Raw genomic sequence first — 15,582 nt, 5'->3', positions numbered from 1 at the left:
TACCAATTATAGTTGTGGAAGAGTGTAAAGTCGAACAAATATTAAAACCTCGATGTATTTCACTGTCACTCTGTCTCTCTCTGACCTATTTGATCTATTGTAGAAAAGGGAAGCTAATTAAAGCAACAACTAAAGCATCAGGCATGCAGACAAACAAAAAAACTGACCAGCAGGTGCCTACTGGTCCCAGCATGGGTAAAAATAACCTTCCAAATGGTTCAACATTGTCAGAAAGAACTTCCGATCAGATTGTATGTCTAATGCAGTCTTTATAAAGCCATTCTGACACAGAAACTGATCGCAGTGTCATAGTCAATAAGAACCACTTCCTCCCACCCTTAGACCCCCCTTGCTGCGGCCTAGTTACCCCCCCTCCCACAGAGATGAAGAGATAATTGGAAATCATGTCACTAATTAACCTTCTCCAGGGTAAAGGGTATTTATATCTTCCCCTTTTTGAGAGAATGATAGAGGAAAAGGAAAAAAAAAGTGGTTGAACAGGGGAGAGGAGGCAGGGCGGGGGAGATGAAAGCTGATTAAGCAGGTGATGGTAAATGATGGGAGGAAATAGGTAGGAAATAGAAAGAAGTAATCGAGTTAAAGAACATCAATAATTCATTTCTTAATTTTCTGAAGTGAAGCAGGAATGAGAAAATCAGCCCACTCGTAAAACCTTTGTACTCTACATATGTTCAGATGTTCCTCTGGGTTAAACTCTTTGCAGTTTAGAACAAATCATTCCAACATTAAGCTTTATGATAGCCAGGATCCAACGCAAAGCCTCACTACTTTAGATTACATGTATCAATATTTACTTATTATGGTTAAAGCTGCAAGACTTTTTGCTGCTTTTCTATTCATTTTACTGTTTGCATTTTCTTAAGCAAAGTACCTTTAATCTGAACCCTTTAAACTCAAAGGTCGATGTATTCAGACTGTAGAGTTGGACAATAGGTTGTTATAAATGCTGAAATCCATTACCTCTGATTAAATGTATAGGTTTTAGAACCATGCAGTAAAAATCGAGATATAAGCCCAGCTTGAGAATTTGAAGCAAGAATATAAAATTGGTGTTGTCAATCCATCAACTCTGACTGAGACTAAGGGACGTGATCAGATGTTTAAAGCCGACTGCGTACAAAAAACATATGGTGCAAGTTTAACGCAAAACCCAAGATGTGATGTATTATATTTAGTAGAATAGAATAGAATAGAATAGAATAGAATAAACATTATTGATTCTCTAGAAGGGGAGATGTGTTTGAGTTTCAAGCATTAGATTGGAACAAAGGGGATAAGATTTATATTTTTTATCTTCTATTTGAGAGATAATGTGACAAGAAATAGCATATCATTGCTTATGTAAGCATGTAAATGTGTTTATAAATAAGTGATGGAATAGTTTGAAAACAGTGAGGCATAATAAAGAAAAAAATGCTTTAATTTATCTTCTTATTTATTGCAACTGTGAACTGTTGATTAAAAGTTTAATGCCAATATATTATATTTTCTTTTTTGAAAACTGCATACAAAAAAGTAATAAATAATTTTTTTTTCAAAACACATTTTGCTTTAGTCAGTTTTACTTTTATGTAAGTAATATTTATTATTTAATATCGGATTTTATTTTTTTAGTAGTGGTGGGGTGGTGGTTCAGATTTCTGGGGGGAAGGATCTAGTGCTCCCTTTGCCATCTCTCTAGCGCCGCCTCTAACTGCATGGCTTAGAACCTCTTCTTTCTTTTACGGTCACTATCAAACTGCCAGTAGTGCTAGCAAGAAACCCTTTAGCTGGAGACAAAGCGGCTTGGTTGCAATTTTACTTAGAGTGGAATTTTTTTAAGGAATTGTGTTTGCTTTGCGAAGCAAGAAATCATAATGATCAGTTACTGCTCTAGCTACTCCATATATAAAGGAAAAGGACATCAGATTTCATTTTAAAACTAATAATTTGATTTCCTTGGTCATCACCTACCTCTTTGCAAACTGTCACGGCATTAAGACCGGTTATATTTTGTTCAATGATGGTGAAAAGCAGACACATGCAGAAAATGCACCTTCTTAGTCTTAGCTTGAACAGAAAAAAGAACCCAGTTGCTAGTGGTTACAGATTTGGTTAGAGCACAGTATGATGCTCTGAAAATAGCAAAGTGTTAGCATGAACACAAATAGCACACTTCTGGGATTCACAAAGCAACAGTTTCTTTTATTCTGCTTTCTTTCTTCTGTAATTTAGGGCTTAGATGCAAAGAAGCAAGTGAATATTCCTAGAAGAGAGAGAGAGCTAAATGCACTTGGTCTCTATGGAGTGAATTGTGTTCCCTTTTGTTGTAAACAAAGAACATGTTTTGCTGATTTTTAGATTTTTAGTTTTCAAAATTTTAAATTTTTCAAATTTCTTTTTTTCATATGGATTTTTTTTTTGTATTTTTAGGTTTTAAGACAATATTCTTTTACATTTGTTTTTACAAATTGCATTTTCATATTTTTAGTTTTTAAATTTTTCTTTTACAAATTGAGTTTCACAGATCACTCTTTTCACTCGCTCGACCTGTAAACATGCAGTTGCTAGCATCCGTGCACACCAATAGAAAATCATCTTTCCTCCTCACTCCAGAGGAAAGCTTGCCCCCAAAGTAAAAAGAATCTGTAATATGCAATATAAAAAAGAATGTAATTAGTAAAGCTAAACCTGAAAGGAGATATTTTCTAAAAATTGAAATTGGGAAAAAAATTTATGAAAAAATATACATTCAAATTTCTGTTTACAACACGTATTTCCTTTTATTAAATGTGTTGTTGTTCAAATTCTTATTTACGACACATGTTTTCTTTTTTATTTCCATTTACAAAAATGTGTGTTTGTTTTATTCTGATTTCATCACCTTCTTAAAATAATGGCCTAAGGCATTTTTTCCTCCTAAAAGTCTATTTTTGCCTAACTTACCTCCTCATGATGCTGTTTACTGCTTGTAAAATAGATAAAATCACTAATTGAGTAAATGATGCATTTCCACCCCTGCTTTAATAACGCCCTAAGTCAAGATTCTGAATATTTTTTTGTATCTGCTGAAAGAACTGAAAATGACCTTGGTCATTATTTTAAACAACAATTTACAAACCATTTATTTTAGTTTTTTATATTGTCATTTTTACACTTCTTATTTTTTTTACGTCCTTCTAACATATTTATAACATATGTTCTTTACTTGCAAAAATAATGAAACAAAATTCACTCCATAGGTCCCATGTGAGACAAAAGAATGCATGGATGTAAGTGAGAGAGATGTTAAGGAAAGGTTAGAGAGACGAGCTGTCAGTCAGTCATCAAAGAAGCAGAGAGTGCAGTATGGTGGTGGTGGGGGGGGGGATCTCGGTACAGAAGGAGTCCTAAGAGGAGAAAGGGATTGGTTTTAGGTTTCCATTGTTGGCCCTGCTACCTTTCTCTGATCACTCGTCCCTTTTCCAGAAGCTGAAGGGGGTCTGAGGAGGCTAAGGTTACCTGGACGCCGTTTTCTGTCGGCTCCACTGACGTTCAGACCAACAGCAATAAAGCTGTAGCGTGTTTTAGAAGAAAAAGCTGATGCTCCTTTGAGCAGATAATTGTTAGCTTTTTGTTAATGCATCTTAATATAATGACTGTGTGGGCCACACTGTGATTCATTAGCAGGAGAAGTAGCTAAATCATAACAGCTTCAGGCTTTTTGTCAGCTTTGGTCGCATCTATCTTTCATCAACAGCAGAGAAGAAGTGGATCGGTTTGCCAAAGTGTGGTATAGGGTCGAGACACGGACATGTCCTAACGTAGACTAGGCTGAACGCTACAGCTCAGTGTCAAAGCTCTCCTTTCATCATCCTTTAGAAATGGACATCTTTAAAGTGGAGATGCTTCCAGTTTTCACATGTGTGGGTCAAATATTAAAACTATTTAAAAAATATATATATATTTTTTCCAATTCCAAAAGACTTTTTAGTGTTTTTTTTTCAGTTTTTCCTGATGTTGGAGAACAAGTGTTTACAAAGTGGGGGCGGAACCTCCTGAGGGGTCGAGACATCATTGTGATGCATAACTAAAAAAGAATGTCAAGGCACCTTCCATTGCTGTGAGTGAGACTTCACTGGAAGGGACACTTGATAGTTAAGGTTTAGTGCAGAGGTCACGGATTAGTGGACTAGGGCTAATCTGGACCCAACCTGATATAAAACATTTATAAATTACCGCATGTTGTCCAACGGCAGTGTCTAACTTAACTTGCACCGCTTTTCCTGCTAATATGGTAAAGCCTTCTGCATGATACAACTTAGCCAGTGAGCTGCTGTCAGTCTGGGTTGCTGCTGCTGCATCTGTTAGACACAGCAGGAAAACCTGTGGCAAGCCGGGTGATGGGAAAGGAGAAGATGATGAGAAAAAGAGAGCAGAGAAAGAGTGGACTGCTAGAAGAACTGCGGCGAACTGGTGAGAGAAAAGTGAAATGGTGCTCAAAGATGACCCTGAACATTTAGAGGATGTTTGACTCAACCTGCTGCTGTGAAGCAGGATTCTCCACCATGAACAGAATCAAAAATAAATATGGATCCAGGCTCAAAATGAGCACCTTGATATGTGCTTTAGAATGGCTTAGTCTCCATTCAAACCCAGGTTTAAATCATTGCAGGGCAGCATAAAGCCCACTGCGAACATTAAGCCAGAAAAAAGAAAAATGAATAACAAACGGTCAGTTCAGGTTTTTTATAAAATATGTGAATCTGCAAATGATCTGTATACCAAACTGAATGATCGTTGTTCTCTAATTCCAAAACCAAACGGAAAAATTTTCTATTTTAAAAATATTTTTTTAATTTAAATATTCAATGTATAATGCAAACAAAATGAACCGGTAAGGTACCAAACAGCAGATACACATAGTGTAGAGCGGATGTAGATTGTAGATTTGACCAATCAGAGGCCTCCTGTCTGCGGCACTGTCTGCTGTCGCCTACAATTTGGGACCGGTGCAGCACAGTGTCTGAGGAGGGGGCGGGGACGTCTCTGTGTTCACCACGACACCTCCGCAGATGACCTAATTTCGAAGTATAAATCAGTCTTTAGAGTGGGGTACAATCCAGCCGATGGAATGCCAACGAGATGCGGCGGACGCCGCACAGAGTGAACCAGATGCTGCAGCCCCATGGAACAAGCAGGAATCCGAGTCAGGTCAGGGAAACAGATCAGACACGGAAAGGCTCAGAGATCCAGGAGTCCGTTGCCCGGTCAGAGGTTCAGAACTTGAACAGGCTGGTCCAGGGTTCCAGGAATCCACAAATTGTTCAGGCAAGTTCAGGGTTCCAAGAGTCCAACACAGAGTTGAGGCAGAACGTTCAGATGGAAACAGGCAAGCCCAGTAGTTGAGAGGCAGAGCAAGGCATGATATTAGGAGAATTACGATACATTAAAACTATCTCCCTCCACTGAGCCAAAAACAAGAACAGGGAATGCTGAGTGGATAAGAGACAGGACATGATCAGGAACACTATGACAATACTAAAAACCTCTCTCACCACTGGCCTCCGAGAACGAGAACATGATATATGGCAACAGCAATAATCTTGAACTAAAACTCAAAGACAAAAACAATGATCTGGCCCTGACAGCTGTGAATGAGCCATATATAAAGCAGCAGGAGCAGGTGGATAAGATGAGTGATAATTGGTAACCTGGCAGAGTTAGGCAGGTGAGCGAAATGACTAATTAGGTCAGCTATCAGAGTCACAATCCCGACAAAAATCTGTTGCACCACCTCCTAATTTCATTTCCTGTGTAAATGATAATTGTAATACAAGCTGCCGGAGGCAACACCTACAGCAGTTTAAGAAAAGATGGTGCATTTTAGACTGACGCTATCAGGTTGTAAAGGTCAACTTCACTATTGGTTCTTTCTTAAATTTTCCATCAGTCCGATTTTTAGACTAACTAACTAACCTGAATACGTATGTGGAGAGAGTTACCTCCTGCAGGTAAGACATTACCATGATATTTAGCAATGTTTTAGGAGATTTTGGCTTAAAGTTGTAAATAAGGTCAAACTTTCAGAGGTTAACTGTAAGCTTTGAGAAGGCAGGACTTACTGTAAGTGAATGGCTGCTTGTATTCAGGCCTCTTGCTAAAACAAAGTCTTCTGTTTTGGATGGCGGAGCTGCTTTGACAGATGGTCCGTTAAGCCATTTTTGAGCAGCACTTGATTTCAGCCAAGCAGGCTGGTATTATGTTTCACAGAACAGAAAAGTACATGCACACACACATTTGTGAGGAATCAGTTCTGAGTCTGGGGACTGTTTTCTTTTTTACTTTCCTTGACTTTTTCACCGACATTTCAAAGCTGAAGCCCGATCTTATTTTTGTTTCTGTTTTGTTTGGCAGACAAAGACCCACGGGCCCAGCTTTACTCGGATCCACGCACCTTGGCCTGTTTTGTGTAGAGAGGCTGAGTTTCTGAAGATTAAAGTCCCGACCAAGCAGGTAAGTTTAGAGTAGCTTTCTGAAGCCTTCAGGATTAGAAAAAGTCCCCGGCTGCATATGCGCAGACATGACATGAGGTCACATAACCACTGTTTGTGAGTTGGAGGAGCCGCACCCTTCCACCTGGTTAGAACTGTGCGCCTCGCTAACAGTGAGCAGAATGCCAGCGCCTGCTGCCTAGAGGCCGGTAAAGGTGACCCCTCACCACTAAAACCAAACAGAGCCAGAAGAGGGCCAGGTGTTATCACCACTCCCGCCAACCCGGACATTGTATGAAAAACATCTGTCCAGAAATGACCAAGAGCGGGGCAGTACCAGTAAATATGGACCAGTGTGGCCACAGCAGTTTTGCATTTATCGCAGTAAGGGGTGACTCCTGGATAGAAACGGGATAGTTTATATTTGGAGAGGTGGGCTCTATGTGCTACTTTAAACTGAATGAGGCAATGGCGCGCACATAGAGATGAGGTATTCACCAGTTTTAGTATAGAGTCCCATGTCTGATCTACTATGGTCACATTCAAGTCCTCTTCCCATGAGGCTTTAAGTTTAAGTGTGGAGGTCTCTTTCATAGTGAACATTTTGTTATAAAGCCATGAAACCAGCCCTTTAGAAGTTGGGTTCAATGATAGGATGGTTTCCAACAGCGTATGCTCTGGCAGAGAGATTGAGCCTGAGAAGTGAGACTGAATAAAGTTTCTGGTTTGTAAATATCTAAAGAAATGGGATTTAGGTAAACCACATTTTTTGCTAAGTTCCTCAAAGGATGCCAATTTTTTCCCAATGAAACAGTCCTTAAAGTAAGTAAGTCCCCTCTGCTGCCACTGTAGAAACACCCCATTCTGAACAGATGGTTTAAAAAAATGGTTAAGTGCTTAAGAAGGAGAAATTGTGGAGTTTAAAGTATTTCCTGAACTGGCCCCATATTTTCAGCGAGTGTTTCACTACTGGGTTTAAAGTAGGGTTAGATGTGGAGAGTGAGAGTGGGGAACACAGAACGGCCGGGATGGACAAATTGTTACCACTGCGTAGGGGGGAAGGATCTAGTGCCCCCTTTGCCATCTCTCTAGCGCCGCCTCTAACTGCATGGCTTAGAACCTCTTCTTTCTTTTACGGTCACTATCAAACCCAGTCAGGACAGCCCCCTCGATTATGATAGATTAATCTATTTTTAAATCATTTATTTTTATCTTGTGTTTTATGTTTTTAATTTTTAAAATTTGATTATTTCACAGATGAAAAGCTTTGACTAAAAAGTTTAAATCATTTGAAAGTATTTGTACGGGTAACAGACAGATTGGTCAAAAGGTTTCTATCTAAGGAAAACCAGTTGATTGCATCAATTCTTTCACTCAACAGTAATTCTCACACTAAGCATGTTTGTAGCGACAGTGGAGAGGAAAACTCCCTTTTAACAGGAAGAAACCTCCAGCAGAACCAGGCTCAGTGTGAGCGGCCATCTGCGAGGCTGACTGGGGTTCAAGGAGACCGAAAAAATTATTGACATAAAGGAAATAATTTTTTGGCGATTAGAACCCGACAGAAGACTTTGATGCTGTGAATCAATTTTTGCTTGAATGAGTAACCTAGGAAAAGAATTAGAGTTAAGTTCCCCCCTAGAAAGATGCCAGGGCCGAGCTAGGAGGCTAGATCCCCAAGCCAGGGAGCAAAATGACAGAAATTAGAGGAGAGGCAGAGCAGCGCAGTTAAGGACGGGCAAATGGAGAAAGACAGCACGGTGGGACAGGATAAATAGAGAGAGACTGATCAAGACAAAACGGGAAAGTGTTTATTTCACACATGAGGATGCACGACTGAAAATGGAAGATGATGATAATGATGAGAGCTGGTTGAGAGATTGTGGGCTGGATGAGTTGCATTGATGGACTGAGAGACTGCAGGTGTGAAGAAAAGCAGAAAATAAGCTAAGCATGAAGATAAAAAATAAAAGAAGGCTTACCACCACCAGCCAATGCTCTTTATGCCTTCTGTAGGTTAAGAGAACGTTGAGCATTAAAGGGGGAGCTGCAAACAGTTGCAGGGAGCTAAATTAATTAATTATTTTGGAGAAAGTGTGTAACCCTCAGATTCCACATACTCCATCAGCGCTTTGCTCCGCTCACATACATCGTGCGGAGTACTTGTCTGTCATGTTTATCACTGAGAACTGTTCCACTCCCCCGCTACACCTCCGCACGTCACTATACATGTACGTCTTCTCCGTCCGTCACCGTCAAAATACGGAGCTGAGCAATTTGTTGCTCCGCTCCAGTCCTGGCGGGTCAAGATATGCAATTGCATAAAATTATAAAATATTTTTTGGGGTTTTTGGTAAAAACTGCAACTATCAGAATATAAAGTCGAATATTTTTCCCCAGCAGGTATTAAACTCGTTCAGCACAGTTATAATAATTATTCCCTAATAAGTAATAATGATCAAAATAAGTCATTTTTAATAGTCGTATGCTGACAGCACCACAGCAGCAGAGATCCCGGCTCGGGTCTCCCAGACAGCTTCTGGATCAGCTTCTGTAACTGGTAGACACTCAGAGTCCAACTGCACATAATTATTCAAAGCGCGCTTCTCCCAATGCTGGAATCGCTGGACCATTCAAAGCTCTTTATAGACTTTGCATGTGGTTAGATCTTCTTATTAGAGTCTGAGTATAAAATCCAAACAGACAAGAACCAACATACATATTTGTAATGTAAATGGTAATATATATTTGTATATAAATCTTTTTAATAAATGTGTCTGTTACTGTCAAAGGTTGAGTAATCACTACATCTTCTTGGTTTCCTCAGAGCTATGAACTCAAAGAGGAAAGTGGGTTTGGGTCCAGCATGAGCTCAGTGTGGAGGAAAGTAAAGCAGCCCTTTCAGCCCAAAGTACCTCAGCAGGACCAGGGAAGCACCAAGTTTCTGTCACACTGCTTCTCCAGAGACAAACTTCACATGTAAGACAAACCATCCATCCATCCATCCATCCATCCATCCATCCATCCATCCATCCATCCATCCATCCATCCATCCATCCATCCATCCATCCATCCATCCATCCATCCATCCATCCATCCATCCATCCATCCATCCATCCATCCAATTAACCCAATTGCTATATGGTATTGCATCATATTGGTTGCACATACTGTATTGTCATCCAAACCAATCTATACATATTGTCTCATGATAAAGCCAGTGACTTACAGCCTTAACTAAAATAGGTTTGCCTAACTTACAGCTGTACTGAAAATCATTAATTAATTATTTTTTCTTCTAACCGTTGTGAGGAAGCCTGAGCACCCAAAGATCTGGGTTAGAGGTAATGAAGTGAGCCACATTACAAGTAACAAGAGCACGAACCTGGACACCTGTTCAAATGAAGTATTTAAGATGTTGAGTATTTAAGGCTCAGGTTGAAAGGAACATGTCTCCCCTAGTAAAACCCATCCTCTGTTCAAATGTAGTTATTAAGCCACATTATGCATGCGTTCTACAGGTAGACGATACATTGAGAATAATTTGGACACAGTTTTTGTCCAAGTTGTTTTTTAATTGGCATTGCCCTGATGCTTGGTAGCTGAGTCCACTAATTCATTAGCCAGGCCTTTAAATCACATGAATTTTGGAATTGCTGCTCCCTCAAGTTGATATTCATTGATAAATGTTCTTATATTTATTAATAAATATTCCCTGCAGGCTTAGTTCTTGTGGCATTTGCCTGTTAATAAACAACATAGAGGCCATCTTGTAGCACTTCCACTTTAACTATTTAGGAAATCATGTTCCAGTATTATGGTGTAATGTGGGACATATATCTGTGACGAAAACAAGAGCTGCCGAGCACAGAGCCAAACCTGATTAACCATGGAAGGGTAGGAGGATGTGTGCGTAGCTGCTAACAAAACTAAATGCAACCAAAAATAACCATTAATCATCATGGATGATGTGTGTGAGAATTTACTATTCTTATTAGTTGTTTTGTATCAGTTATTGTTATTTATTTCTTATATTATGTGTAAATGGTGGTGACAGTGATTTTTGTTTTTGTTTTTTAAGCATATGCACTGATCGATGGAAATTTTTTAAAATTTCGTTGTTCTTGTGACAATGACAATAAAGATAAATTGAATTAAATTGAAATTGAATCATCCTGTTTCGTCAGAATCAATTGTTTAATTTCTGAAAAGCGAACAAGAAGAGCATAAAAGTGTAACCTGTTGTGGTTTCTAATGGCATCTTCTGCTATTTCATATGCTACTGTGATCGGTTAAAAGGAAACTTTGGTAGGCGGGCTCTAGGTGTCCTCTCACCCAATCAGCTCAGATGGTTCAGATGGATATCCCTACTTTGTTTTAATGAGACCAGTCCTTGATTGATAATCTATAGGACTAACCCTGAGTGCTACACATTTTCATTCTGACTTATGAAGTTAGAATAATGTTTCTCTCCTGTTTAAATCAAGATGTGTCTAACTTTTCATTGTTAGTTTTATTAGTTTTGTTTATTTTAAGCAATATTTCCTTTGAATAAGACACCCCCAAAGAGGGGATTGGTGGCCTGGTGGTTAGAGGATTTCTCTTGGGTCCTAGAGATTCTGCGTTCAAGTCCCACAGACTCCCACAGGCTGCTCCTCTGGGTGCCAACATTGCCCATCCCAAAGGGGACGGGTAAAATGCAGAGAGGGAATTTCTTCACTATGTGAAAAGAAAGGAATTACACATTTTACTCAAATGTCAGCAGTCACACCGAAGGTCCAAATGCTGTAAATGGTATCATCATCGGCCTATTGGTATAGGTTATTAGCTTTTAATAAGAAATTTTTGGCTTTTTTTAATGTGTATTCAATAATTAGCATCAGTGAATAATAAAAAAAAAACACAAGAATTAGGTGCATAGATTTGAATTGGTTGTGGATTTCTTACTTAACGACATCCTGAAAATGAAACCAGATCAAGTACACATGAAGCCTCCCGCCAACATTTGGCTTCGTTAGCTGCAGCCCAAGCATATGTAATTTATGCCTGGCTGGATATTGGACCACTTATCTATAGGAAAGTGGTAGAGCTCAGTTCATTCCTGTTGTTTCTTGGCGTACATCAACCTTCTCCACATTGTTTTACGTATAATACATATTAGAGGTAAAGCCTGTTGGAAAACTGTTCTTGTACTTTAATGCTACCCTATATTACCATGTTCTGGAACTGGTTTCTTTGCATATTGTTCACCTCTATTTAAATCAGGAATACCCAGATGGATCCAAGTTTTTCTCATTTGGCCTCAGATAGAAATGAAAGTTGTCCGTTCATTTAGGAACAACCTAAAGGCTATCATAATAATGGCAATGATCCAAAGCCTCTGACGCTTGACTGAAATCTCCATATGGCCATAAACAATTTAAAAAGTCATTGGAGTAAAGATTTATGGGACAGAAAGACAAAAGTTGAGACTTAGAACTAATATTACTGTACAAATTCTAAATTCTGGTTGTGGCAGCATCTGCTTATGCCAACAGGACAGTAATGCTGATCTTTGTCCATCCCTAAACCAAACTCTTAAAGCTCTTGATTCCTGCAGGGTCGCATAGGGAATAATTGGGTGGCACACAGGGTACTCCTCAGACAAGTAATATAGAGGACTAATTAACCTATGCAGAAAGGACCGAGGCCGAGATTGGAACTAAGATCTTTGAGACATTTAAGCTCCTGGCAAGTAAAATCATTCCCATCCTCCCTGTCAAACTGTAATGATTCACAGATCCTTTTGTGGTATAATTGCTTTTGTTAACGTGTATTGACTAATGAATTACTTGACAAGATTCCCTCCATTTTAAAATGTGCATCTTCACCTTTTTTTTTCTTTTGGATTCCCCCCCCCTGATTTCAGCTTGTCAAAATGTGTTTGAAAAGGCACAAAGAAAATGTTTGAAGCACGCTCTAACCGTGGACTTTAAGACACAGGGGCATTTGTTTGACAGCTTGTGTGTTTTTTTTTCTCCCTTGTAGTTGTGAAATGAAAATGGTTGGCGCAGTACATTCGATCCACCTACATAAACTCTCAGCGCTTGATTCCCATTATTTAAATACAAAGAAACACATCCATAAAAATCTAAAGGCTTTTTCTGTTCGTCTTAGGTACAACATCACGTCAAAAGACACTTTCTTTGATAACGCTACCAGAGGAAGAATAGTAAGTGTGTCTCTTTATACCCTTCTATGATCATCATGTGTTTTTTAGCTTCCATTTCTTTCCCCAGACTGACGGTTTTAAATATTTTTAAGGTCTATGAGATCTTGAGACGGACGGTGTGCGTACGGACCTGTCAAACCATAGGTAAGGAGGCTAGGTGGTGTTTAATCAACATAACAAATAATCTTTTCGTCTGGTATTAAAAGGTACTATTGTAACCCAACAGTTTTATTAGAAATGGGAAAAGAAAAACTTCTTGTTGCTTGTTTCTGGCACAATCTCCAAGCTGTCTGCTTCAGTAATAGGGTGTTTTTCACTAATGCCTAAAGCTAAAGTTTGCTACAGTAGTAGCGATTTAAAATTTCCCCACTTTCCTTGAAGGGTCTGTGGAGTAAAAAACGTTGAGATATGTCTGTTCTTAGCCTCACAGGCTCCAAAGTCAAAGGTCATGAGAGATAAGAATTAGTTCACACAGCCTCTTTTATGGCATGAAGGGGCGGACTGTTGTTTTGAGGAGATCCATCTGGCCTGTGAAAGATATATTAACCTAACAGGGAACGGCCTTGATGACTCAAGGTGTTTTTCCTCCAAATGTTCAAGTGTGAGAAAGGTCTTTATGCAGGGGTTGGGTTGGTTTCTCTGGGTTTGTGTTGGGATGTTGTAAGGTATAAATGTATGTACTGAGGTTGCCTCAGTCAGAGCCCTATCTCTCTTTCTGAGGACGTTAAAAAAAACTTTTCTCTTGCAAGAAATGCCTTTGTCTCAGCTTCCTATTATCACAGGTCTTTGGCTGGTTCCCTACAATTCCTTTTTAAACATCAATCTTTGTACTAAAATATTCTTTCTGCAGGATTTGTGGACAGTAAGATCTTAAGAGAAGCCTTATCTCCTGGTAAGACCCTGTAATTCAGTGAAAGGGTGGAGTCAGAGTTTAAAAAAAATGCACGCCAAGGAGAAGGCCAATGGCTGGAAGTTGGATGGGATTTAGCTGGGATTTGCAGGGGAAGAGGCTGCCATTTGGCTACCATTTGATTTGGAAGGGGGATTTTGAATGGTTGTTACTGTAGTTCAGTTCCAGATTGAATTAAACTTTACCTTGTATTTAGCCATTAGCAGTGGGTCAAACATCAGCATGCTCAGGAACTAGAGGTGTATATTAACACATATGCTATAACAGGGTACAATTGATTATCCTTTCTAAGGTTAATGTATGATGTAGACTGTCCCTGTTTAAATAAATAAAAAATAAGTAAATGTGACATCTTGTCTGAAAGCACCAAAGGCAAGGGGAAAACTTTGGGGCACGTGCCCCCTTCAGCCATCATATAGCCTGTAGAGCTAGAGGCTATACAGGGATGTGCAAGGAGGAGGGGTCATGATGCTCCACCTGCTTACAACTGATCACAACTTCTGACAAGTGATTTTGTGGTTTTAAAACCAATGCTAAATTGCAATTATAGCTTTCTGCTACTCGTCCGTAAACTTGTACAATGATTTTCTATTTGGCTGGTACAGAAATAGTAGTTTTCCTGAGGACTGATTCTACCAAATGGAAGCTTCTCTAATAAACACTTTCTGTGTCTGGGCTGTCTGTTTTGGTCAGGAATGTGAAAATCCAGACTCAAGGCCCAGGGTCCTGCACGCTTTAGATGTGTCTCTGCTTTAACATCCCTGTATCAAATAATTAGGTCCTTTGCAGGACTCTGGAGTACTTGACTTCAACTGAGAAGGTAATTAAGCCATGGTGTTGGACTGGGGAGAGTTCTAAGAGTTGCAGGCTACCGGCCCTTGATACATTTAATGGTGTTCTCTAACAAAGCCTTGAGGCCTTGACTAGACAACTGATCTACATTGATATAAAACCAAAAATTTTTTTTGACTCCTGTAAAACAAAAGAATTCACATAACATGATGCTGCCCCCACGATGTTTCTAAAGGCAAGTTTCTCCTTTTCCAAACACTTAAAAAAATATTTGCAGCTCTTTATTTGTCGCTTCAAATCCTAACAAAATACCTCAAGGTCTATTTTTTTGTAGTGATGAAAGGACGTGAAGGGATGTAAGAATCGCAAGGGACTTTAATTTAAGAATCTCTGCATCGTACTAGTTACTAATAGGTTAGCTTAGTGATGAACCCTTGCCCAGAAAAGGAGTATAAAACCTCTATTCCTCAACATTTCTTTCAGAACTGTTGCTCAGTACCGTCACCTTAGTCCTGTATGCACATCGGCAGAAAATCAACATAGCTTAAAAATAATTTGATCAAACTCTGATACCCCTTTGCATTATGGGTAGTTATATATAAAGTCAGATATCTGCTTAAAGTGCATGCACGTAAAGAGTACTCATAGTTTTATTTAAAACTCATGCAAATAAACCACGTTTTGAAAGTTTTATGCATGCAAGTTAAATACCATGAGGCTTACAATGTCTTACACATGAGTAAGAATGCTTTGCTAATGTTTTAAGCTGCGATTAGGGAGAAACGGTACTGTCTTAAGTGGTAGAATGTCCTTAAAAGTAGCCAGTCACAGGCACTTTTCTTTCTGAGGGTGGTTCCACCTTCAAAGTGACAAAAGTTGACATGAGCACAGAAACAGGTGTAGTAGAAGAGAATCAGCAGGCAACTAAAAAGTGAGAGAGTGCAGAGAAGGAGCATGAACTCATTCATGTGACATATTGGGGGCCTTGTGGTATTGAAAGCTGTCGACAATGTCTCTCCAGGATATCCCTGATAGGAGGATGTGGCTATGTTCTGGACAGCAGAATCTGCTCTGGGGCATTATTTGTTTAAAATGTGACGTTTTTGGCATTCCCATAATATTCCCCCTTTTTATCTGTTTGCAAAAAAAATAAAAATGTCACAACAGCCTCTGGATATCGTGAAAGCCATGGTTCC

General features: G+C 39.3%; 1 protein-coding gene across 6 annotated transcripts in view; it reads left to right on the top strand.

Moving 5' to 3' along the window:
* Positions 1-15,582, top strand: part of ano2b (anoctamin 2b) — a 132,088-nt gene that overhangs the window by 33,969 nt on the left and 82,537 nt on the right. For 5 of the 6 annotated variants that reach the window (XM_038281954.1, XM_038281959.1, XM_038281958.1 and 2 more), the window contains exons 5-8: positions 6,397-6,495; positions 9,301-9,452; positions 12,630-12,684; positions 12,777-12,828. In XM_038281954.1, the coding sequence (XP_038137882.1) occupies positions 6,397-6,495; positions 9,301-9,452; positions 12,630-12,684; positions 12,777-12,828 (358 nt within the window). Of the gene's footprint in view, positions 1-6,393; positions 6,496-9,300; positions 9,453-12,629; positions 12,685-12,776; positions 12,829-15,582 lie in introns of all 6 variants that reach the window. The other variant, XM_038281957.1, reaches the window with a different exon arrangement.

Source organism: Cyprinodon tularosa, unplaced genomic scaffold, assembly GCF_016077235.1.
Source record: "Cyprinodon tularosa strain WSP-4 unplaced genomic scaffold, ASM1607723v1 ctg177, whole genome shotgun sequence".
NCBI classification, from domain to species: Eukaryota; Metazoa; Chordata; class Actinopteri; order Cyprinodontiformes; family Cyprinodontidae; genus Cyprinodon; species Cyprinodon tularosa.
Note: the sequence above shows the minus strand (reverse complement) of the source record. Positions and strands in the feature narration are given on the sequence as shown.